Here is a 27,318-nt window from a genome sequence, read left to right on the forward strand (position 1 = left end):
TTCACACGTGCATAAGACCATTTGAGCAAGACTTAAAACTTCGGTCTTCTTGAGATAAAAAGTTCAAAAATGAACCCCAAAGGAGATGGGAGTGAGTGCTAATCCCTTTGTGAAAATTCAACTGTGCTCCACGTGAAAGAGATGAGGTCCAACCCACATTAAAAAAGAGTGGCTATATGTGTCAACCTTCACTTCCAATCAGACTTGGTGCTCTATCAATCGGATAACTATTGTAGATCTGGACTATTCCAACAATGTGTTGCTCAATATTTCATCCTCCCATATAAACTTTTCTTCTAACCATGCTGTTTAGCTCAATGTTTTCGGTAGAATTTCTACAATATTTGTAAGTTTTGTTAAAAAAAGAATTCTCAATAACACTGCATAATCAACAATATTATGCAGCTTCTTCTAACCAACTTTAAAGTATTATTCTCAAGTTGCTAAGCGCATTATCTTCTTCTTTTTTAAATTAACCAACTTTAAGTATTATTTATAGGCTGCTAAAGAGCATGTTTTCTTTTTTTTTGAAATAGTTTCATTTAACCAGCTTTTGAGTGCTATTCTCAACTTGCTAAGAGTATTGTAACTCAATGACATTGCCTAGTCTCTCTAACAAGGAGAATTAGAGTTCGAATTCCTTCCCAAACACCCCCACCCCCACTTGTAGTAATTGAATGATCAAAAAGAGTGTTATTCTCAACTTGGTTTGATTAACATGTAGCATGAAGTCATTTTCTTTTCCTTTCAAAAACAGATGAGCAACCACTGGTACATTAATTATAAGTTGAGATATTTTCTATAGTACTGCAGATCTGATATTGGGTCAACTTGAACTCTGGACACATTAAAGTGTGGCAAAAAATAATTACTGGAAATGAACCACAAAAGGATATCATTTTGAAGCAAAATGATTTAAGTAGCATTCATTGATGGAACTTTATTTGAAATCTTCTGAGTACTTGGCAAATACACAACATTCTAGTTGATCTAACATTGTTTCACGTATTAAATCACAACATTGTTCTGAATGTGTTCTAAAGATGATCAGAGACCTATATGTCAACCGTAATCTTTGCATCAAGATGAGAGAATTCTTTGAAATAGGCCTTGAAATGCTCATATGAATGCTTCACGTCATCTACGGCACACATTTCTCTTATACTGTGCATTGATAGCTGTGGTGCACCTACATCAACTGTACGGATCCCCACACCACTTGCAAGGATAGGACCAATGGTTGAACCACATCCCATGTCATTGCGGACCACAAAATCCTGCATTATAAGTAATTCCTCTGCTATAATAACTTATTATGCCAAAAAAAATTCTTACACCATAGTTTCATCTAGTCAGTTTGTTATCCTCCTTGAAAGATAAAGTTCCTATCACATTTTCAGTTTGAGGAATGATTCCTTTTATAGAAATTGAGTACACTAGAACTTCTCACAACTCAATATCAGGAGAAACTGACCTGAATAGGAATGTTATGCTGTGTAGCTATCTCTCTGAATATGAAGGAAGTGACTGCATTGGTTGCATAGCGTTGATTTGCATTGTGTTTAATGACAAGCCCTCCATGCAACTTAGGCTGATGATTATCTTCATGTTTGTCCTAAGGAGGAACCTTAAATCAATATGGAGAAACAAACCAAATAGTGTCAAAGCTGTTAAGTTAAGCACTGTTGCCCACTCACCATATAATTAGGGTGTAATGCATGTGCCATGTCAGCAGATACTAGGAAACTCCTCTGGATCGCTTTCTCAATTAACTGGAGAGAAATCAAAGGCAATTAAAACAAATAAGTTTCTAGATGACAACATAATCATTGATCAATGTGTTGTGTTTGAATGAGGGATTTTGGAATTTTCCAGTTGATTTTCCTTATTTGAGTTAATAAGAGAGTTGTTTCCAAATTCCATGGAACTTTGAACTTAGTATTGTTCATGCATTCAAATCTAGAGTTAAAATTCTAGAAGGCTGTGTTTAGATGAAAAATTCTCAAGATTTTCAAAATGATGGAATTTAAAATACAACTATTATCCCATCAATTTAAAGATTTCATGCATTCAAATCCATGGTTAAAATTCCAAAAAGTTGTGTTTCAATGAGAAATTTGAAAAATTATAAAAATTTCAAAATGACTATATTTAAGTTGATTGCAATTTTAGTCCCGTTAATTTGTTTTTTTATTAATTGGATGTATATATTTAAAATTACAAATTTATATTATTATAGCAGTTAATAAGTTACAATGATATTGGTAATGTTGGTAGTGATGGTGTGGCAATGGTGGACGCAATGTGGGCAGTGCGAAGGATAAGGGTTGTAGTATGAGATTGGTCAGGGTTGTAGTATTTGTGCAATGACACCTTCCCCAATAGGATTTGAATTTAGAATTTGGATGCTTGAAAACACCAAGTTCAAAAATCTACAGAATTTATGAAACGACTCTTTTTTAATCTAAAAAAATTTAACATTAGAAAATTCCAAATTATAACTTTAAGCAAAATCCTACCTAAAATTCTCTCATCCAAATACAACTTGATGAAGATGTCTTCATACAAATTCTACTAACATTACCATTCTTATACTGCTATCGCCATTACTCTTCATATTTCCACCACTATTATTGTTACCACCTCTATCACCACAATAGCCTATTGCTGTTGACATCACCACAATCATTGTTGCTACCAAAACTGTGGCCGTCACCACCCCCACCTCCGTGACTGACATCAAACCTGCCACCACCACCACCACCACCACTGCCAACCATCGCCACAATCGTTGCCATTGCCACCAACCACCACTACGACCACCACTTCTAATACCACCCTCGCCTTTACCACCACCACCACAATACTATACACCAAGTATTTATCATCATTATTACCATCATCATTGTAATCTTAATACATTTATTTGTCCATTTTAAAGAATCAAACTTTTTAAGGGAATATCATTTAATGCTTTGTCTCTTATAGAAGAACTTTTAAAAGAAGTTTTCAAGATTACCCTCATAAACTTTCAAGAATTTAAACATGAATACAATACATAGTAGAGATATATTGGTATGTGAGTAAATTAATGAATATTTCCTTTTAAAACTGGACAAGCATTTTAGGGAAACAAAAAATGAAATTAGACAAACAAAATGGGATAGAGGGAGTACTCAAATTTCTACATTTTTGTATATACTCATCCAAAGCATGGAAATTGTAATTGATGAGTTGGCACTCTCATCAATTTAAATTCTATCATTTTGAAAATTCTAAGAACTTATCAAAATCTTCATCCAAACAAAACCTAAAGAAGTTTAGAAAAAGTTGATGTGATTATGCCATTCACACATTCCTATTGATGCCACGTATGTGCCAATCCAGTGAATCTAACTGACAATGTAAGGGAATATGACTATAATACTAGCTTAAGACAATAGGCTCAAACTGTGGTAGCTTGAATTTTGGGTAACAAGTTCTGAAGCATCATACATTGCAAGTTTATTAGCAAAATTAACCAAGTATGGATGTAAGTGGCAAAATAAGCATATACATGTATTTAGATTTTTAAAGGCATGAGACCATTCTGATGATAGCAATGAACATTACTTTTTCCATTTTTTTTAAGATGCATATTTTCTTTTTTATCAAAACTTAGAATCATCAAAAGAACATGGAGCAACTATCACCTTAGGATCTGAACCAAAGGAATTGGTAATTCGTGATAAAGCATTTAGCATGACAGGAGACCCAGCTCCTTGGGCTGAGTTAGACCCAACCTCCTCATGATCAAACAAGGCCACCATTTTAACAGCAGTCTCATCCTCAAGGCTGCTTTCAGAAGATGTAGCATCAATCAATGCCTGATATTAAAAACAAAAATTATATGACCAATCAATTGTTTTGAACTGAAACAACAAAGAAGAGTACGAATAAAACTCAATGAGAAAGAAAGTAATAATGGTAATATATACTGAGGTGGGTAGAATATATCACAGGTGGTATGTTTCAGCAGCAAAACATGCAGTAGGATGTCTGTGTGAATTACAGCTCAGAAAATTAATTACTTTTTTTCTTTCTTTCTTTTCTATTTAAAATTTTTTTCCCCTTAAGCTCAAGCACTTCACATAAGTAAACTTTCTCTAATTATTGGCAGTTCAAGAAAATGTTGTCATGTTAGTTCCACTGTGATAACTTCCCAAATTTTTTCAATTAAGTTTATAATTTAGTAGTTTATCCACAAGGAATCAACCAGCATGTTACCCCAGAGAGATGCTAAGCACATTGCTGAAAAAATGGCCAAGCCGTACGTCCAAATGATAGGTCCTGATACCAAATTGTGATTACACTAATACCAAACAAGTATATTAGTGTTACCCAGTGGAATTTAGCACAAGAGAGGAAGAAGCAAACAACTACAATAATTTACTTCATTCTTTGCACCTTATGAGATAAGAATAGATCAGACATTGATAAGAACACAACACAACACAATCTCTACTTGGCCGTGGGACTAAAAGCTTAAAATAAATATGTTAATTGTATTTGATGACAGAACCAACCCAATGACATCACAATATACCATTATCAAGGAAATCTCATATATGATGAGAAGAGAAAATTCAATATACAAATCATTACCTTCAGGTGAGGCATACTTGATTTACATATTTATTAATGTCATAAATCAACAAGATAACGTGGCCTATAAGTTTTTATCAGGCATGGAGAACTCAAAAGTCTTCTAATTTGACATGAGAAACTAGTGGAGTACAGTCTTTGGCACATTGCAAAATCAAGAAATTGGTATGGTAAAAAACAGACTCAAGTATGCACCTCTTATTTGCATCTCAACCAAAAAAAAAAACAAAAAACAAAAAATGCTATATACATACCTTTAAAGAGCAAAATGACATGCAAAGATTGTCAAGTCGCCCGGAGAAAATGAATTCTTTCATGGCACCAGCTACAATACTTGGTTGAGTATCACATGCTTGTAATTCAAAATCACATATATCAACTGGTTGACAGCCAACCTGACTTGCAAGAAGCTAGAAAAAAAAAAAAAAATGAAAGAAAAACAACACAATCACTAAAAAGCATACCCAGAATCATCAAGCTGAGATACTCCTAAAAGTTGAACTACATGTGTTCATACCTCTAATACATGCATGCTCTGATCTCTACCCATGAAAGTAAATTGATGCCCCTCCCCTCCCCTCTTCTCCCCAACCTCAAAGAAAAAAAGAGAACAAAAAGAAAAAGAAGAAAGAAGCCACGTGCAGTTTCAGATTTTACTAACCTGTAATAGGAGTGAGTGATGATTTGAGTTTTTAGCGGTAGTTTTCTCCTTTGTTTTCTTTTCGTCAGTCTGAACTTCAATTTCAACTGGACCATTTTCAGCAACCTCTTTATTGAGCTCTGCCTGCAAAATTTAGTTCATTGGATAAAGAAAAGAAAATCTTGAAACAAAAGGAATACATATTCACCAAAATCTTAAACAAGGTATGACTGTCTAACTTTAAGTTATCCCTTTTTCAATAGATAATGGATACATGTAATCATGGTTTGACATCCCATACTAGTATACATAAACAACAAAATGAACGTCTAATTAAAACAACTCTACCTAATGTCAAATCCATCATATGAATTGTGATTCCAATAAGGTGTAATCATTGAAAACGTCTCACTTCCTCATAATCATGTTCCCCATAGAGTAATCATTAAATTTGAAAATGTAACTAAAGACCAAACACATGTATCCATAATGATTCACGATAAAGATGAGCAAAAGCATATAATAAATAAGATATAATGAATAACATATAAAAGTGCGAAATCCCAGGATTACCTTAATAGATGTTGCCAAGACGGGAAGAAGATGAGTCTGCGTATTCACCTTAAATCCATCATTGATACCCCTGTTCACAGAACACAACAGAAGGAAAGAGCACAATCACATAAAACAAGGTAACCCCAAGATAACTAACAAATATTTCAATCGCAATTATGACCACACAACAACCAACCACCTAAAAAAATCATGTCACAGAAAAGAAAACCTTTCTAAGTGAATTGCCAGGGTTGGGATCCGCATTATCGGCTCCTCAATTCTAACCAGACGGTGCAAATAGGAAGCAGAACCATCTTTTTCATCTCTAATTATCACCCTTCCCGCAATTGTTAAGTCACGATCAAACCAAGTATGCCACAAGCCACCACCATATGGCTGGACACCAACCTCCAAAAACCCAGCTTTACTTACCTGCACACCTCACCCATATTTCAAAACAAAAATTTTAGAAGTCCCCATAAACCACCCAATTATACAACATCATACAATTAACATTTCAATCTAGTTAATAGTGATGAAATTAAGAGAGCACCTTGGTAATAGGCTTCAGTTTCAGACAAGGACTATCGGTATGAGCACCAACTATATGGAATCCATTTCCAGCAACATACCTAATCACAAGTTCCACAATATTGGTGACAAAGAAACTAAAACCATATTGAATGAGTCATATTATACTCAGTAAAAGTTTTTCCAATAATGGACATAAGCAGTATGAGCACCAACTATATGGAATCCCATCTCAGCAACATGCTTCTGCCCTACCATTCTAGAACTATTAGTCTTGAACGACGGTTATAATCATTTAACCATTTTCTAATAGCTTAAGCATTTGGGACAAATGTTAATTTATCATGGTATTAAAGCAAATGGTCCTGAGTTCAAACACTTTCTTCACTCTACTTCTCATTTAAAAGGTTAAAAATCTCGCGTGCTAGGCCCCCACACGTGAGGCGATTGTTAGACTAATGGTTAAAAGATAAATTAGCAATTGTTCCCAAAACTATGCCTATTAGGAAATAGTAAATTTAATAATGAATATAAACCCACATCAAATTAAGTCATATTAACGGATACAAGCATAAAGATCAAAACTTTCCATTGCTTAAAGTTTTCCTACACTTTCTCAGCAACCAAACGGAGCTAAAATCCCAATAACCAAAACAAGAACCATACTTTTTACCAATTGCAAAAGCAACAATCGTAGAGTGATTCCTCGTGAAAAAGTATCTCTTCCCAGCTTCCAATTTCCAATCCTCTCTCTCTGAAACTTGCTCATACCCAAAGCTTCTCAACAGCTTCTTTGCCTCCTCTGAAACATCAATGTATTATTAACCAAAAAAATAAAGGAACCCAATTTGAAATCCAAACAAAATAACAAGAAATGAACGATGGAAAGTGTTTTTTTTTTCCTTTAAATATAATATTTTTTGTTTTCTTGTTGGAGATTTTCTCAAGAAACAAACGAAAAGTGAAATGGAAAAGAGAGAATGAGAGTAATTACCAACGGCGTGGAAAGCAGTTGGGGAAGAGTTTAAGAAGTTGATGAAATCAGAGACGACTGAGCTTGCTTCTTCTTTAGCCATGGCTTCCACGAACTTCCAAGTCTACTCTGTCTCTTTGTTTAAATACTTAAGACTCTCTCTCTCTCTCTCTCTCTCTCTCTCTGTGTTTATGGGCTTTGCGTGAAATTTACTTGCAGACAGAAATGGATATGAAAGAAAGAATAAGTTCTTTGGGCTATGGGCCCATAAACTATGGCCCATTTTGATGAGTTTTATGTACAAAGAAGGAAAATTGATTTTTATATATTTTATTGGATCTTATAGTTGCTGATAGCCAAATCCAGGCTGGGAAGGAATGATAGCAGGAGGGGCCTTGGATCTTACAGTTGAATCATAAATGCTTGTGGCTTATCATGTTTGTGAGATATTAATTAAGATATAATTGTAGATTAAGTATTGTTACTTTTGTTGTTGTTGAAATTATGGGTTTTATTTTGTAGTAAAAAAAAAAAATTGTAGTTATATTCTTTTCTTGTAGGATAGAGTATGAGTTCGATTAATCAAATATAGTCTCCTTAACCTTTTCTATGGTATAAAATAAAGAAGTTTTGAATTAGATAATATATAACATCTAATTGATGTAAAATTCGATGCACATCATAAGCATGTAAGGAATATATAATTAATTGGTAAACTTGCAAAGAATCTTGTGGTTCAACTTGTTGGCACTTCATAGAGTTTTCAACAGAGATATTTTAGGATCCAAATATCTCATCACCTATTGTATTTGTCGAGTTATTAAATAAAATAAAATTTAGTAGACTTGTTGATATATTAATCTACTAGAAAGTTGAAAGTTAAAGCATAATGTAACATCACAAAAATTTAAATCAAGCACATCTTTAATATGGTACAACTCTTTTAGGAACAGTGATGAGACTCCTCTAGTTTAAAGATACTGATTCTGATTCTTGGTGATATAAGAAGTTATGCCTGGTTCTATTCTTTTAAATGCTTTTTGTGACTTTTGTCACAGGGTAATTCTTTTCTTCCCATAGGTACTTTATATCATATTTCTTCTTCTTCTTTTCCCCATATTATTCCTGAATCAACGAAAAGAAATTCTCTAAAAAGTGTAAAGTTTCTGAATGAAGAGTGTATTATTAAGTTTTGGAATGTATATATTTTTTGAAAGGGAAAATGCTGTTTATAAAGGAGGCAAAATGCATATTTTTTGCATTCTCCTATGAACATGTTCTAAGTGTAATAAAGAAGGAAAGAGCATTGAGTTTTTTTAACATTGTTTATTTATAATATGGCTTTTCCTATATTACATAGGTTCTTCTAGTCTTATAATAAGGTTTCAATAAAGATATCAACGCAATAAAAATTCATATTAATCATAATATTTCTAAATTAGCAAATCATCTTAAAAAAAAAAAAAAAAAAACCCTACTATCTTACACATGGTCCACTATAATTTATATTTAAATTATTTTAATGGTCAATGTGTGAAGTTATAAAATAATTTGGAAATATCCTTTAAAAAAAAGAAAAAAAAATTGAAATTATTATGAATTGTTGCTATATTTCTAGAAGGACTTGTTACGGTTTGACATAATATTTGGATCACCCAATAATGGTTCTATTGGTAATAAGATTATGAGAACAGCCATTATGGTAAAAATTTTGTTCTTACTCACATGGATTAATCAAAATGAGAAATATGCTAGAAGTTCACAAGTAGACAACATGTACCTAGTTCAAGTTTTGGTGACTTACAAGCAGGTTTAATTGCTTGTAAACTTCATGAAAACTAGCTACTACATATTAGTATGGTTTTTTTTTCATAAATGACTAGAAAAAACCAATCAGTAACTTATATGTGTTGACTATTTATTATATTTTCTCCCATTTCCTACATATGGAACAAGTTTTTTCACACAAATATCTCAATTTGATACAATAATAGGTTTGTAGTTCAACTAGCAAATCTTGAGGTTTGTGATGGATAAGTCTAAGGTTCAAATTTCCTCCTCCACAATTATTAATTATCAATATATATATATATATATATAAAACATTTAGACATAAATTATAATAAGAAAGTATAATAATAATTTTTAAAAAACCGACTGTTTATGTACTTTTATAAGAAAACTTTAATACATATATTGGATATGATGTGAAACATGTAAACTATTCATTAAAAAAAAATGTAAAACATGTAAACTCCCATGATCAGCTTAAAACATATTATCAAGAATTAAAAACTTTTGAATTTTGCATTCACATGGGAGAGTAAATTTTTTAGCAAAAAGTATTTAAAATGTTTAGAAATTAATCAACCTTTTTAGTTATTAGAAGTGTGTTCAATAAATTAGGGGACAAATTTTTTTACATTCTTTTTTTCACAGCTGCCTCCTACTATACTTAATCCATAATAGTAATGACATAAATGGTGAGCCAATGCGAAAGTGATATGTTGCTCAAATCATTGCTTAACACAATAGTAAGTTGCAAAAAAAATTGTGTTCTTAGCCACTACACTGTAGAATTGCTCCAAGTTTTGAATTGTTGGAAGATTTCAAGGGTAAGCTCTGTAATTTATGCTTTATTTAGTATTGATTATAGGAAAGCGTCTCCGAAGATTTCAAAGAAGAAGACGAGGTTCTTGGTGGCGGGGGCCACTGGGGGACTAAATCAGCAGAGAAATCAGATTGTTGATATTGTTGTTATTGCAAGAATTCTTGAGGCTGCATTGGTTGTGCCAGTCTTGCAGGTTAATCTGATCTGGGGAGATGAAAGATAAAAGAGAAAGATGTGACTAATTTTGATGTGTTTGGCACTTTAGTCCTTTGAATGTATATATTTCCAGCTCTCATTTATTGTGACATCATGAGTGGATTAAAGTATTGGTCACCTCTTAATGTTTCTAGCATCTATCACACATTTGAGCAGGGTCAACATGGTTTCCATACAGTTTTTCCATTTAATTGTTAGAATTGTCCTGTATTGAAGGAAGTTATGTATGGAAATCAATTAGTCAATTTATTTTCGTAATAACTGCAGTGAGTTTTCAGATATATTTGATGTAAAACATTTCAAGAGGACTTTACATGCTGATGTACGCATTGTATCATCTCTGCCTTCCACACATTTGATGTTAAGGAAAACCATTGAAACCAAATTCCTTATGATCTTTCTCCACTCTGGATTCGAACCAGATTCTTTAGACAAGTAAGGAATTCTTTGTTGATGGAAATTCCATCTGCTGCATTTTATTATGATTTAGCTGCTAAGGTAAGGTTAGTGCTGGAAAGCATTTTAAAAAAAAAGAATATTGGCATATAGTTTACACTTATAACTTCTTAACATTGTATTAATTTAAAGAAATTTCACCAACGAAGTTTTTGTTGGTAGAATGCGAAAGAATTCAAGATGCACTCATTATGATATTTTCTTTTTCTTAAAGAACAGTCTATTAGATATGTGTAAGTGCACGTGTGCCAATTGTTCTAGTGGCTCTAAAAGTCATACATATTTGAGTTTGTCTTCAAATACATTTGAATCTCACACAGAGAAATCATTTTCTCCTCATACTTTTCAAATTTGATGGTTCATGCAGCTGAATGAAGATGGTGTTCTGGTGTTGAAAGGTTTAGATTCTAAACTTTCAAGGAATCTTCCTTCTGATCTGCAGAAGCTTCTATGTGAGGTACATTGGCATCAATCTTCATTATATTCATATCAAACAATCATCAGTGTAGTTCTATAGCCTAATTATTTCCCATTTCATCTTCATATTGCAGGTAGCCTTTCATGCATTAAGATATGCAGCACCAATTACGGAGCTTGGAAATCGGCTTACAAGGGGAATTTGGATTGAAGGCCCTTTCATTGCTTTCCATCTCCAGCGAGAGAAGGATGTGTGGGTCAGAACTGGATGTCTCACTGGTTTAGGCACAGAATATGATGACATCATCACCAAGGTTCGAGAGTCTCAACCTGAATACCTGACAGGAAGGTTAAACATGACCTACATTCAACGAAGACTTGCTGGACTATGCCCTCTGAATGCATTAGAAATGGCAAGGTATATCAGAAACTCAGAACCAAATATATATAATCCTTGACAACCATTTTTAAGACTATAACTGGAGAGAATTTTAAATGTGGTGTTATTGCAGGTTCCTAAAGGCTCTAGGAGCACCCAGAAGTGCACGGGTATACATTGCAGGAGGTGAGCCATTTGGGAGAAACAAGGCTTTGCAGCCACTTGTGGCAGAATTTCCAAATGTTGTGACCAAGCAGAAGTTGGCACAAAATAGAGAACTCACACAGTACATTAACATGTCATCAGCTCTGGCTGCCAATGACTACATTGTCTCCCTGAGCAGCGATGTCTTTGTACCTTCCTACGGTGGAAATATGGGATCAGCAATGCAAGTTAAGTGCTTGGGACTTCTAAAATAGCTACTTCCATGAGGAACTCCAAATGACAACAGTTCATGGCAACCCTGCTTAAATAGTGGCTACCAATTTTAAATTTAGTCCCTTATTGCAGAAAACACAAAGATGCTCAAGTATAGTTTGATGGAATTGATAATTGCTAAAGATGGCACAATCTAGTTTTATTGAAGTGATATTTCCTAAATGGAAAGTTTCCATTACATATTGTTGTTATGTAATTTCATCCTACAAATCATCAATCTGCATAGGCATTTTGGATATAAACCGGACAAAAGCCACCTGATTAGTGGAAACTAGAAGTCATTGTTATTTGACATGATGTCAAAATCATATTTATGTCCGTGGTACAACTGCTAAATCTGTAATAGTTTATCTCAGTCCGTGTGCTTTGTATTGTTGACTTAACAGGGTCATCATGCCTACGTTGGGCATAGGAAATATATAAAGCCAAACAAGCGAGGCATGCTTTCTTTTTTCGATGATACCTCCATTTCTGACGCAGAATTTGGAAGCATCATGAGGAAACTCCACAGAAAATCTCAGGTGCAGCCTGAGATGAGAGCTAACTGGAGAGATAGAGATGTGATTGCATACCCCATACCCGAGTGCATGTGCAGACACAGTACAGGCATATTTTGAAGCATCTCAATGAGTAAATTGTTTCCCTTTTCTTTTGGGATGAATCTCAATGAGTATACTCATTTGTAAGTTTGTAAGTCATTTCATACGAATTTGTAAGCTTTTTGTTCAATTAGATCACTACTGGCATTATGTTTATAACTATAATGTTTGGTCTTATGCTGAAAGTCCATAACCTCTTTCACTTATAGCCTTGAGGTTGGTATTTCTTCTTTGCATTATACAAGCATAGATGCAACTTACAGGAATACTATGTGCTATGATGAGGCTGCCGAAGGCTTTCTCAAAGAATAATACAACCATTATCTCTGCGTTTTTGCCAAATAAAATGATTGTCATTTTTGTTTTTTAGAAAACCCCCTACATCCTGCAAGGCTGGAGTAAATGATTTCTAAATGAAAATGGATCTCTATAACACATAAAACCTGTGTACACCAAGACTAAACATAAATCAAATATAGAAAATTGACTGATGGCTGAAAGCAAGGATGACATATCCTCAATAATTATTCTTGAAACACCACAAGCAATGAACCATGCAAAAGATAGCAACCAAACTCATCAAGGAAAGCAAAAAGCTAAAAGTCAGATCACTAAGATCACAATTGAGTCCTTCCAACTGTCATTCTTTCAAGAAAGAACAGAGCCATTTTGCAGACTTCTTAGGATGACGATTTAGGTTGTCCAAGTAATCCACATAGTTAAGCCCGAATCGAACATTGTAGCCTGATCCCATTTCCATGTTGTCCATCAATGCCCATATGAAGAATCCTTTCACATTGGCACCCTTCCTGCACCAACCCACCATGCAAAGTGATTTTCATATGTAGATACATGTAGTACGCCATTTTTTCAGTCTCTATAACGATACCATACTTCATATAACTTAATCTATGCAAACATGCTTCTTTGGTTATGTCTGTCATTTTAAAAGAAGTTTGCAAGGCTTATAAAGAAATGTTTGGTGCTTACTTCATGCCTTCCCTGACAGCATAAAGATGTCCAAGAATGTGCTCAATTCGGTAATCATCTTCCAATGCTTTCTCCACTGGTATGGTGTCATCCCTTTTTGAAGGAACCCCTGCTCAAATAAGAATCATTATTTCACAGGCTGGAAATGTAAATAAATATTTACAAAATAAACTAAGGTACAACATGGAAAATCAGACAAACAAGGAGACGTGTTGGTGTGTTATTAATCTAATTGACCAACTTACCGTTTTCAGTTATATAGATTTTGGGGTTTTGATAGTCCTTCTTAAGATGAACAAGGATTTCCTTCAGCCCTTCTGGATAAATGTAAATGGCATCGCTCCCTTCAGCCTATAAGAGGTAGACCAGAAAATTGAAGACAGAATTGCCTTTTTCATTATACTGATAATCCTATTTTTTATTCTTTAATTTATTATATTCATTCACTTTTACAACAACTGATTCACAATATAATTCAAACAAGCATATCTGGGTTTTGATGATATTAATTAGTCATTGCAAATATTATGTTCTTACCAACTCTCCAATTGGTTTTCCATTCCTGTCCACTGTAACAAAAAACAACATACATAAGTACAACATCATAAAATCCATCTAGTATATGAATTTGAGGATCATGGTTCTCTAATTAGACCAGAGAATTTAATTTAGTAACATGTAATGGCCAGCCTGGGTTGTCTAGGATGTTATCTGTCCCTGCACATATGAAGTAAAAAGCAGCCATAATAATCTTCAATATATATTGTTGTGGAGCATGTACCTTTGAGATCAACGTATTGGTACTGGTCATGGCTTTGAGGTGAGTCATCTGCATCGATTGGAAGAGTACTTGCATAACGCGAGGTATAATAATTGACACCAATAAAATCATAGGCACCTTTAACTAATTCTTTTTCTTCTCCTGAGAATTTTGGAAGCGCATTTCTAACCAAAGCCTTCATTACAAATGGATAGTCTCCATAAACTAATGGATCCATATACCTAATTAGCAGATCATAAACTTCATTAAGTTAAAAAATGGATATGAATTACCATTAACAAGTTAATTGTGATTAAATTTAAACTGACCATCCCATCAAAAAGTCCACAGCTCTATCTGCAGCATCTTTATCATAATGATATCGTGTTTCTGGCTCAAACCATTGGCAAACCAGTGAAATTCCAATTTCACCACCTTGTGTAGCCTGTAAAAAATGTTAGTAACACAAAATAAAACCAACAAGTACAAGACAAGTAACTTTCTGATTAAAAATTACCTGGTACTTTTCCTTGTATAGCTTTGCAGCAGCAGCATGGGTTAGTATGATGTGGTGAGTCGCAAGGTAGGGATCTGTGGCAGGGTTAGGATTTGGATTTGAACTTCCCATCTTATAGCCATATTGACCAAAAACTTGTGGCTCATTGATTGTTGTCCAATGTTTAACTCGATCTCCAAAGGTTTGGAAACATAGGTCGGAATAGTTTTTAAAATCATCACTACATTGTATACACAAAATGATGTAACAGTTCAAACTCCAACTGATCATTAAGCAAAATTAGTATTTATACATATTTCAAATGTGTAAAAAAAAAAAATTGCTTACATAATCCGGCGATTCAAGAAGCCATCATACTCATCTTGAAGAGCTTGTGGTAAGTCAAAGTGGAACAATGTCACAAAAGGTGTTATGCCTTCACAAGTTAAAATTAAAACACGAAATAAGTACAGATTGAGAGCGATAGCCTTCATGATATAGTATAAGAATAAGTGGCATTGAAAATAAATATACATTTGTGTCCTTACCATTTTGGAGTAGTTCATTGATAAAATTGTTGTAGAAATCAATGCCCTCCTGGTTAACTCCCCCACTCACAGTACCCTCTGCAAGTTTTTTGATGAAGAATAAACTGATTAATAAGATGATTTACTGATCTTTTGTATTTTGTATCCAAATTATCATTATAATTATAGATATTTACAAACTTGTTGTCTTTATTATTATTTAATATATGTGGGGACTTAGATAAACTTTCTTTGCCTTAGGTCCATAAAGAACCTAAACCAAGCCATTTGATATTTCAAAAGCAACTGGGGTTGATTGAAAAATTGGAATGTAAGGGTTCTCAGAGACCAGATAGACCATAATTAAAGAACATTACTAGGTAGAATTCTTGGCCAAGCAATGGAGAATCTGTAGGCATCCACACCCATTTTCTTCAGCAGCTGCACATCTTCCTATAGAAAAGAACAGCCATCTTTAATCTTTACTAGTAAATTAATCCATCTCATAGATCCAAAATTTGGATGTTACAGATGACAATCCAGTGGTGCCACAATTGGTAATTGAAGTATGCAAAACTAGTTTTTTCTTAATTAGATCCCACATCTTTTTGTAGTTATCAATTATATATAAATGAAGCTACCCTTGGATATTATGTTACAGACTTGCAGTTGATCTAACACTTCAAAATTGTTTCAAAATAATTTTCATTCCAATCTCTTGAATAGTACTTTTGCTGGTGATTGCAACTACTGTGGCTAATACACATACTTTGTATCGGTTGTATGAATCCACAGCTATGTCCCTTTCTCCAACTCCATCTTGTATAAACCGATCCCAAGTGCTTGGCCCTCTACCTCCTTCATCACCTGCTCCTTCAGTCTGCACCAAAGCAAACCATACCCTTAAAAAGAGAGAATTATAATATTTATACATTACAGGATTACTATAAAGTTTATTGCATAGGTTTTAACACTACACAAATTAGTACTTAGAAATTTATTTATTATATATCTTGTTGATATGATGTCAATCATATTAATTGTCACGTATGTAAGTACATTTATACATGCACATGCTCATAAACAAACATTAATATATTTATATGCATGGATGGTGCATGCATGTATGTATAGAGAGAGAGAGAGAGAGAGAGACCTGAAGAGCAGAAGTGGAGGCTCCAAACATGAAATCAAAAGGGAAATCTTTTCTTTTCACAACTTGGGGTCCTGAAATGGTTGAAGGCTTGCAATCATGACCATTTTGTTTATCCTTTAAAGGAGTAGGAAGCTTGATCTCTCCCTTCAAGCACTTCACAGTGGAATGGTGGTAGCCCTTCCTAAAAGAAGGCACTCTAACTGGCAATGTGACAAAGACATTGTTTTCACTAGTGAAGTGAAAGGACTGAGGACATGATACACTTCTAAGAGAAACATGATCAAGAAGAGCCATATGATGGCTTGCAAAGATGGCCACAAATGAAAAGAGCTATAGAGAGATATAAATGCTAGTTTATGTAACTTATTAGACTTGAAGTGGTCACTATTTATACTGAAGTGCATGGACATTAATGTATTTTCAGAGAGAGCTTTCGTGATTATTTAATGTCTGCACCGCCCAGGTGACCCCTATCCTAAGTCGGCAACATGCAACTAGAAAAAATAATCATACAATAATCTGTTGAAACGTGGCTTGAATACAGGCACCACGCAACACTAGTTTGTTAAAACTAGAGTTAGCGCCAAATTAGAAATTTAGAGAGATGCTTTAGAATTTAAATGTTTTAGGTTAAGTCTAAAACAAAAGTATATGAGGTGTAAGTTTAGTGGCATGAGACGAAATATGAGTTTCAGTCAAGGAAGTCAACACAATACTGGCATCGATCAGGCTGGAACAAAAAAATAAATGTTATTTAAACTAATAATACATTAGAACTTAGGCTAATATATATTAGGCTTATAAAATATGTGGATTTTAAATTATAAGTTGATAAATTCAAATATATAGTATTTATTATGTATGGAAGTGAACAAATAGCGATTACTTTGAAATGGTATATTGGTACCAAAATATTTTGTTCTACTAGTCAAATTGAAACGGTTGGTAAGAAATTGATTCCCTTAAATTCATTTAACTTAACTAATAAAGTTTTTTGTTGTAAAATAAGAGATACCGGTTTTGATTATTTATGACTTCCTAAAGTTTTACTATGATTTTTTATTTTTATTTTTTAATGATATTCACGGCTTAATTGAGACATATTGGAACACCCATGTGGCTTTGCAATTTCACTAGTTATTGATCAATTTCAGCATGCAATATTTCCACTGGTCCTTGGTCAATTTAAGTATAATGTACTTCAAACCATTTTACCAACGTGGCCAATTACTATTTCTGGCCTCATCCTCATAAATGGCATGATTTTCTTGGTGTTCCTTCCTAATCTCTTTGGTTGAATAGTTTAGTAATATTCCAATCAAACTACAAGGGATTCTGTGTCATTTTCTGAATGAACACAAAACGATAATGCACTGAAAATGAGATCAGATAATATCCACTAAAAAAAGAGAGAGATAAGATTCTGAGTCAGTCAATAGCGTACGCTTTCCAACTGATGAAATAGAAAAAGATTTAAAAGATTTTGAGTTTATATATATGTTACCATTTATTCTCTGCAGCCTGCAGGCAGGAAATATTAGAAGGAACCATATCTTGCGAAAAATGTTAATTTTTTAAAGCTTCACCACTTTCCATGGTGCAATTATATAGTCTATTTGACGATATATGTACAACAGGGAGATTGGAGCCCAATATAACAACTTACTTTTTTTCTTGCATTGAAGTGAGATCCACGGAAAGTGAACCTCTATTTCGCACTTATTTTTATAATTATTTAATATGACTGATTATGAATGGTGGATTCATAAAAAATGATAGATAATTAGTTACATTCTACCACATAAAATAGTTGTAAAAAATGGCATAATAAAGGTTAAAGTCCTAAAATAAGTAATAACTCAAAATCCACGAGCATAGAGCATTTGATCACAAGCCAGACTAAATTTTTCTCTAAACAGGGAGATTGGAGCCCAATATAACAACTTACTTTTTTTTCTTGCATTGAAGTGAGATCCACGGAAAGTGAACCTCTATTTCGCACTTATTTTTATAATTATTTAATATGACTGATTATGAATGGTGGATTCATAAAAAATGATAGATAATTAGTTACATTCTACCACATAAAATAGTTGTAAAAAATGGCATAATAAAGGTTAAAGTCCTAAAATAAGTAATAACTCAAAATCCACGAGCATAGAGCATTTGATCACAAGCCAGACTAAATTTTTCTCTAAACTTGGTGTCTGTTTGGCACCACTTATTTTTGCCAACTTATTTTACTATTCAACTTATTTTTGTTACTATTCATGGGTTCTATTGTACTATTTTATCTAATTTTTACTATTATCTATAGTACTTTCAGTAAAAAAATTTCAGTTTCAACAAAATAAGTAAATCTCAAACAAACCCTTAGATTAAACATTTTCTTAATTAAGTAGGAATGTTGGATTAGCAATCTACCTCATTATTTTTGCTCATGAGTTTATAATCCTTTCTCTTGATTAGCAATAGTCCAAACCCACCCCACATTTCATTATGGTTGTGTTCATTATTAAAGAGTGATGCACTAATATGCTATAGCTAGGATTAAAAAAAATTGGGTTTGACTTCCCTCCTATTTCCTCCCACTTGATTATCACAAATGTGTTTCTCAAAAAAAAAAAGAAAAAGAAAAAAGATTATCACAAATGCCTATCAATAATTACCATAGATAGTCATGGACTCTACGTGTTACATGTAATAATACTTTAAGGGTGGTCTCATTAATTCTTTTTTTTTTTTTTAATTTGGACTAATTTATAATTTATAATCATATTTTCATATATTATAGGGACAATCATAAATGTAATATATATAACTTTTGTCGCAACAAAATCAAAACAATACAATCAAAAACACCGAGAAACTTATCTAAAAAATTAATCAAAACTCAACAAAATTACCATTCAAAAAAAAAAGGGGGGGGGACATAAAAGATTGTAACTCTTTTTCCCTATAAAAAAAAATTAAAAAAAAAAAAAAAAAACCAAGAGTACAATTCCAAAAGGAAAAAAAAGTAGAGAAATGTTTTTGAAAAAAGAAGAAGTATTGTGTTAATGTTGTTGTAATCTAATATAACATCTAATCCAACATGTGAAAAATGAATAGATAAGTACATAATTTTAAACACAAAATTGAATTTGTTTACTTAAAAATCTCAAAGAATACATTAATAAGATAAGGAAGACGAAGAACAATATAAAACATTCGTAAATACTTAAAACAATTACTTAAGTATTTAAGAACATCATATAATAAAGATATAACAATTTGCCACTAATTTGTTAAACAAAACATTTACAAACAGTGAAAGGAAATTGCACTAATTGTTCTTCATCAACTTGTCAAGACTATTATGTTGTTTTTCAAACAAACTAAAACCTGACTATAACACAAAATATGACATATTATAATATGATTTTTTTTTCCCAAATTAGATCAACAACAAACATCATTCATCAAAAGTATATAGTGTTGTAGAGATGCAAGAAAAATTTTAAAAATTCAACAAAAAATGAATATATATATATATATATATATAAAGAGAGAGAGAGAGAGAGAGAGAGAGAGAGATAACATTTTTTGTTTGGGAAAAATATACATAGAATGGGACAGAGTGACAAATTTATAGTAAGAGGATGAGAATAAGAAGAGCTAAAATAAAGGAAAATAAAAGGGCAAAATAATATTTAAAGTTAAAACCACCTAAGAGGGATATATTTATATATATATATATATATATATATATATATATAAACAACACTTTTGTTTGAATTTTCTATTGATTTATTATTTAGTTATACATCAAAATTAAAAGTAGAAGAATAAGTAAAGTTAAAACCGCCTATAATGAATTTGTAAAACCAATATATTTTTATATTTAATATTGTAAAAAAATTAAAGGTAAAAAATAAATTTGGAAAAGACTAACTTTGCAGATGAGGTGGCTCAATAGGAGCATAGTAACAATAAATGCGACGCTTTAACTTTTAGATATAAACTAGTCACAGACCCGCGCGTTGCGGGTGATTATTTTTTATGGTGATCTCATTATTATTATTTTGTAATTTGAACTAATTTAATGAAAAGTAATGCATTTCATAATCATATTTATCACAAAATAATTTTTTATTATTGTAGAATTGTTTTATTTAAAATTTGAAACCTTAATTCTACCATAGTTGGTTGACTAATTTTTACATCTCTAAGTCAATTAAACACGTTTTGCATGCTACATGTAAACCTTCTTTTCCATAAGGGTTGAAATAACGTGCGTAATATTTTTTTTTCTATGGAAGTTAAAAAGAATAAAATTCACCTTGTCTTGATGTTTTCTAAAAATTAAATTTGGAGATTCTCTTTCAATAATTGTGAAAATTCCATGCAATAATTCAGAAGATAATACATGTTACATGTTCATGCTTTGATTGTGTAATTGTATGATTGATTTGGGTTGTAATTTATAAGTTGAATATGGTGGTGTATATCTAAAAGGATCTAACTATGTTGTTTAGGATATTGAATATAGTGTTGTGTGTGATTTATAAAGTAGCGACGGTTGTAGTAATTAAAAATTGGTTTTTCATTGTCTTTTAAGATAATAAAAACCATACATCTACTTTTTTTTTTTTTTTTCAAATAAAACCTTTACATATTTTTTTAACGTGAATCTTTATATATACCTTAATAAGTAAACCCTATACATTTCATTTTCTTAGATGCATAAAAAAAAACATCTATTCCATAATAATAGTGGCTAATTAGTTTTTTCATGTTTCCATTTATAACGTTTCTTACTATTATCATATTTTACTGGCTGTTGATTTTCATAATAGAGGCATTAAATGAGAGTAAATTCTTCGAACCTTTCATTAGATTTTAAAAGTCATGGTATGTGAAGAATATAAGCATTTAAGGACTTTTTTATATATTTTATTATTTATAAATAATGTTAAATGAAATGTAAAAAAAAAAAGATTTTGAAAATTTTCATCTTTATTTCTTATATATTTCTATTATTATTGAAGAACGATTTCCTTTTAGTTTTGATAATAAATATGATTTTCTAGATTAGAGTTTGATTAGTTTCAAGTTTAAATTTTGTATGATTTTATTTAATTGTTGATTATATGATTTAATTAAGTGAATTTAACGATTTATTTATTTGCATTGTAAAGTTTATAATAACATTCGTAGGGTCATCTTTAATTAATTTTTTACTCCTTCAGCCGTCGGTCTCTTTGTTTTCCAATTAACGGTTACTAATTAATTTATCTAATTGACGTTTGATTTCTTTTACTAATCTCTTTCTCTCTCTCTTTGTTAACATCCTATTGTTTTCCCAAATTTGATGATAATTCTAATGTACTAAATATGCATATTGTAACGTTTATTTTTATTTTTATTTTACTCCATTTTGCTGCCATGAAGTTAGTACATCCATAACTATTAGTTTATTATTTTATGATATGTTTGGTTTGATATTATTATTATTATTATAAATTTAGTGTTTCTAAAATAGCACGTGTTTTGTATTCTCTTTTTCTATTAATGCATTGTAACTTTTTATGGGAATACTTTATAAGAAATTGTTTATTTATTTTTTTTTTTTTAATTGAGTGTTTCTAAATTGATATTTGTTTTGGATTTCATTTTTCCATTGATGCATTGTAACATTTCATGGGAAGACTTTATAAGAACAATTTTTATTTATTGAATAAAATATTATACGTTTAATTTTAAAAAAAAATGAGACAAAATATAAATAATTATGATATGGAGGATGTTGCTAAATTTAAATGTTGAATAAAATAAGATGAGAATAAAATAATAAAAATGAAATGTATAGCAATAAACACCATATTATTTTAGTTATGCTATGTAATAAAATAATATTATATTTTTATATACTATCTTTATAATGCAATAATATAACATTTAACAACCAATGTGAATAAAAAAGATAACAACATAAAATATAAAACTAAATCGTATCAAGCTGGATTACCTGTCAATTCCAATTTTAGCAAACTAACTGACTTCTAGTAGTCTAAAACTGATTTCTGCGATGCATTTGGTGGAGCTTTCAATACTGCATCAGTATGTTTTGATGGTCAACCTGTTACACTAAAATTTAAAAAATATATATATAACCAAAAATTGAAGGAAAATATATATATATATATATATATATAGAGAGAGAGAGAGAGAGAGAGAGAGAGAGAGAGAGAGAGGGGGGGGCTTTTGTGTGTGGAAAAATAGAAATTATGCATGGAATAAGAGGGAGAATGACCATTTTAGCATGAGGAGGATAAGAATAAGAATAGTCAAAAATAAAGGAAGATAAAAAGATAGAATAATATTAATATTGAGAGTAGTGGGGATATGAAAAGTTGAATGGAATGAGAAAGGTTGAAGAAAGTTAAGGTAGAGAGTAGTGGGGATATGAAAAGTTAAAATGGAATTGAAAATTTAATAATAAATAAGAATAATTAAAAATAAGATAAATTAAATATGATATTTTGATTGTAATATAATAGAGTTTTTAATTCATTTTAAATGTTCAAAAATTGTATAAAAAAATTGAAAAAAATAATAATAATGACATGGCTACTGACGTGGCTCAATGGAAGCGTAGCAACATTAAATGCTACGTTTCAGCTTTTAGTAATATATTGACTAGTCGTGGACCTGCGTGTTGCGTGTGATAAATTTTTTTATGATAGTGTTATTATTTTGAATATTTTTCTATGTATTACTACTTAAGTTGCATTATATATGTATGACCAATATATTGCAGGATTCATAGATAATCTGTAATCAACTGGTAGAAAATGTGAACAACCTACACAACCAAAAGAAGGTGTAAAAAATATTTTAACATAGCCTTTTCATTTTATTTATAATTGAGAGTTAGAAATACTTGAAGAAACAATCCAGCTTAAAAACATGTAAATTAACAGGTAACCTGTAAGCAACTAGTGGGTAAAATGGTAATCAAAACGGCGACAGGTAGAAATACTTGAAGAAATAATCCAGTTTAAAAACATGTAAATTAACAAGTAAATTGTGAGCAATTGGTGGGTAAAATAGTAATCAAAACGGTGACATGTGTCCACATCATTGAACACCAAGACCTTTAAAAAAATTTTGATGAATGAACACAAACACTCACAAGCAAATACACACTCACACTCAAAAAACTATAATATTTTATGTTTTGGGGTGCATTGATTTTGTTGTCATCTATTGATAGTGTCTTCCTGGTTGGTAAGTAAGTTCACACAAGTATCATGAAGACCATTTTTCTAAGACTATTTGGAGTTTCCTGCCTTTATGCAATTCCATTAAAAATGAGAATATCACAAGGTAAGACCTAACCCAAATACTTAAACCAACGTCGTTTTTTAGACCAACCTCATTTTTTTAATCTCCCTCCGTTTTTGCTTTTAATCTCCCTTTGTTTTAACTCTTTCACTTTGTGTTAAAACCTTCCACAGCCCATTTTATTCTCCCTTTGTATATGGTGGAATTAAATAGTCTAAAATTTTAATCAAGCATGTGAATTTGGGTCGAAAATTCATTAAATAACTTATTGCTCCACAATTGATTTTCCAACTACTATAATTGCAGTTAATACCTTCCCTTTGAATGAGATCAATATTGTTGGCCTAAAAAGTATGAAACAAATATGCCACGAGCGTAGCAACAGAGATGTGCCTAGTCCTTCTCTAGTATTATTGCTCAAGGCACCGTTTGATAAAAGTGGAGACAAACAACAAAATCAAAACTCTAATCCAATTACTGTGGGTATTAATACATACACAGATTTCTCATCCCACAATCACAAAGGAAAGCTACTAAAATATTCAAAACTCCAATCGAATTACCTTCGGTATTAATCTACACTGACACAAATATTTGATATAGATTTTTTAAATTTTAATACCTACACAGATTTCTCATCCCACTATCACAAAGGAGAATTGCTACAATATTGAAAACTCTAATCGAATGACCTTGGGTATCAATCTACACTAACACAAATATTTGGCATTGTAATACATACACATAAAGTTGCTTCAGTTGCAACAATATTGCCTTATTTTGCACAAACTACACGAATTAATCTAAGTCACATCATAGCACTCAAGAGGCAGTAGCCAATAACAAAATGTAAGAAGGGAATAAAAGAGCACAAAACAAACTGGGATTTAGAGATACCTCAACTGAAGCATCCAACTTCTGTCAGTATTTATATATTGTGAGGAGAGAAGAAAGGAAGGAAGATAGAGAGGTTGCCGTTAGAAGGTGGGGAAGGGGAAGGAACACGTTTTGCATGAGAAAAAAAAGGGAAGGAAATCCAGGAAGTTGTAACCGTGATTTTCAAAGGGTTTTCTATTGAGAAGGCTTGGGTTTTGGCTTTATGTTGGAATTAAATCTAGAAGAAGTGGGCTGATAGAATTAAATTTATAAAAAGTAGGCTTTATGGTGGAGATAGGCTGGAAATAATTTTAGTTTTATTAGTATTTTAAAATTAATAAAAACTATTTTAAAATTGTAGGATAAATTTAGGAAAGATGATGAAAATGACATGACTGCTGACGTGGCTCAATGTAAGCGAAGCAACATTAAATGTTATGTTTCAGCTTTTAGTAATATAAATATATATATATATATATATATATATATAACTATAGATTATCAAATTTTATACTTAGAAAAAAAAATTCTTGTTTTATTAAACTTTTTCATGTATTACATAGGTTATCGACTAACATATAAATATTAAATATTCAAAAAAGGTGGCTGACTTTAGACCCATAAGTCTTTGTAATGTTATTTATAAACTTATTGCTAAAGTGGTTGCTAACCGTTTGAAGAGGTTTTTAATCCAAACAATTCCAGATTCTCAGAGTGCTTTCTTGTTGGGGCGTCTTATCTCTGACAATATCCTGGTAGCATTTGAAACCTTGCATTATCTCAAAAGAAAGACCACCAGTAAAATGGGATACATGGCTCTCAAGCTCGATATGAGCAAAACCTATGACCGAGTTGAATGAGAATTCTTCGAGAAAATTATGCATCACCTAGGGCTTGATGAAAAATTGATCCGAATTATAATGTCGTGCATGAAATCGGTCTCCTATTCGGTTCTTCTAAATGGGCAGCCAATGAGTAGAATCAAACCTTCAAGAGGTTAATGCCAAGGTGACCCGTTATCCCCTTACTTATTTTTATTATGTGCCTTGGGATTGTAGAGTTTAATTCAAAAAGGTGAATGATGATATTAGAGGTGTGGCTATATGTAGAAATGGTCCTCGGGTTTCCCATTTATTTTTTGCAGATTACAGTGTGCTTTTTTGCTGTGTTATAGAAGCTGAATGCCAAAGAATATTGGATGTATTGGCTATTTATGAGAGGGGTTCAGGGCAAAAAATTAACCAAGAAAAGACCAATAATTTTTTCAGCTCAAACACTTAAGCCCAAGTGAAGTTTTGGATCCAAGCTCTATTGGGGGTCCCTACTATTCGCTAGTATAAGAAATACTTGGGGTTGCCAGCTCTTGTTGGTCGGGCCAAGAAACAAAGCTTTGTCTACATCAAGGAAAGGGTTTGGAAGAAATTATAGGGTTGGAAGAAAAAACTCCTCTCACAAGCCGGAAGGGAAGGTCTTATAAAGGCAGTGATTCAGGCCATCCTTACCTTTACCATGAGCTGTTTCAAGCTTCTGAAATGTTTGATAAAAGATTTGGAGGTTTTAACTCGTAAGTTTTGGTGGGAATATGGGGACGGTAGTAGGAAGGTTCATTGGGTCCATTGGAGGAAACTTTGTCAAGATAAAGATATGGGTGTCATGGGGTTCAGGGAGATAGAAAAATTTAATGATGTGTTGTTGGCCAAGCAAGTATGGAGGATGAAAAATAATCCTAATCCCCTTTGTCATTGGGTACTCAAAGCAAGATTTTTCCCAACATGCTCAATCTTGGAGGCAAAGGATTCGGACACGGGATCATATGCTTGGAAGAGTATTCTTAGTGCAAGAGATGTTATTCAGAAGGGGATGGTGTGGCGTATAGGGAATGGGCAGAATGTTCGGATAAATGGTTGCTGGGTAGCCCCAATAGCCTCATCATCTCACCTCTGCCCACTGTTGCAGCCTAGACAAAGGTTCAAACTCTGATTAATCCGGAGTTGGGAGTGTGGAGATCGGACGGTGTAAACCAACTATTTTTGCCCGCAAGAAGCTTCTGCCATATTGGGAATTCCTCTGAGTCGCCGATGCCCTCCAGACAGAATAGCGTGGGCCTACACTCCTTCAGGTGTCTTTAGCACAAGTAGTGCTTATAAGCTTCTGGCTGCTGGTGTGGATGATAGTCAAGCTGAAACTTCAAACTGGTCAGCTCAAAAACAATTTTGGAAGGCAGTTTGGGGGCTTCGGGTTCCTAATAAATTCAAGCATTTCATTTCTCGAGTGTGTAATAATGCTCTGCCAACTATGGGCAACCTGTTTCGGCGACAAATCACACCATCCGACAAGTGTGAACTCTGCAACCTCTACCCCGAAGACCCGTTGCATGCCATTTGGTTGTGCACTGAAGTGGAGACAACTTGGAGCTCGTCTCATTGCTTCAACCAAGCAAATCTCCCCCACCCCCAGAGCTTTAGCGACTTACTCTCTCTTTTTTTGCAGGTGAAGGATGACTATAGAAGGAAGTTCTCTATATTGCAGCTTGGCTTTTGTGGAACCGGAGAAATGCCATTCACTTTGGCAGACCTGTGCGACCTATGGCCCAAATCTTATCAACGGCAGGAAACTTGCTGCAAGACTTCCTGGCAGTCCAGCAGATAGACACGGCCCCGCCTCCTCCCCCCATCACGCACCATTGGAGCACACCTGACTTAAACTACCACAAAGTCAACTTCGA

The 27,318-nt window shown here is 32.6% G+C and overlaps 3 protein-coding genes across 4 annotated transcripts; 1 reads left to right on the top strand and 2 right to left on the bottom strand.

Moving 5' to 3' along the window:
- Window positions 1–878: 878 nt before the first annotated feature.
- Window positions 879–7,563, bottom strand: LOC115964053 (probable aspartyl aminopeptidase). The gene is made up of 11 exons (XM_031083343.1): window positions 7,365–7,563; window positions 7,037–7,172; window positions 6,393–6,471; window positions 6,069–6,271; window positions 5,858–5,927; window positions 5,306–5,428; window positions 4,899–5,054; window positions 3,693–3,866; window positions 1,698–1,772; window positions 1,475–1,615; window positions 879–1,277 (listed from the first exon to the last, which is right to left on the bottom strand). The coding sequence occupies exons 1-11, from the start codon at window positions 7,444–7,446 to the stop codon at window positions 1,056–1,058; spliced, it is 1,461 nt and encodes a 486-aa protein (XP_030939203.1). The 5' UTR covers window positions 7,447–7,563; the 3' UTR covers window positions 879–1,055.
- A 2,260-nt stretch (window positions 7,564–9,823) lies between these two features.
- On the top strand, window positions 9,824–12,477 carry LOC115964225 (O-fucosyltransferase 37-like). Its single transcript, XM_031083583.1, is given in 7 exon segments — window positions 9,824–10,171; window positions 10,436–10,547; window positions 10,550–10,605; window positions 10,994–11,083; window positions 11,178–11,461; window positions 11,556–11,814; window positions 12,247–12,477. Coding segments are annotated over 7 exon segments (1,380 nt in total).
- Window positions 12,478–12,924: 447 nt separating this feature from the next.
- Window positions 12,925–24,782, bottom strand: LOC115965595 (beta-glucosidase 13-like). 2 transcript variants are annotated; one of them, XM_031084854.1, is made up of 12 exons: window positions 16,389–16,744; window positions 16,002–16,112; window positions 15,610–15,685; window positions 15,254–15,331; window positions 15,054–15,141; window positions 14,727–14,946; window positions 14,539–14,654; window positions 14,231–14,451; window positions 13,987–14,018; window positions 13,695–13,800; window positions 13,450–13,558; window positions 12,925–13,268 (listed from the first exon to the last, which is right to left on the bottom strand). In XM_031084854.1, exons 1-12 carry the CDS (start codon window positions 16,680–16,682, stop codon window positions 13,100–13,102), a joined length of 1,620 nt encoding a protein of 539 aa, XP_030940714.1. In that variant the 5' UTR covers window positions 16,683–16,744; the 3' UTR covers window positions 12,925–13,099. The 2 variants fall into 2 exon arrangements, with proteins under 2 accessions (XP_030940714.1, XP_030940715.1); XM_031084855.1 differs by lacking the exon at window positions 16,389–16,744 and adding an exon at window positions 24,615–24,782 and having other exon boundaries at window positions 12,928–13,268.
- Window positions 24,783–27,318: the final 2,536 nt, after the last annotated feature.

The sequence above is a fragment of the Quercus lobata genome, chromosome 10 (assembly GCF_001633185.2).
Source record: "Quercus lobata isolate SW786 chromosome 10, ValleyOak3.0 Primary Assembly, whole genome shotgun sequence".
Lineage (NCBI taxonomy): Eukaryota > Viridiplantae > Streptophyta > Magnoliopsida > Fagales > Fagaceae > Quercus > Quercus lobata.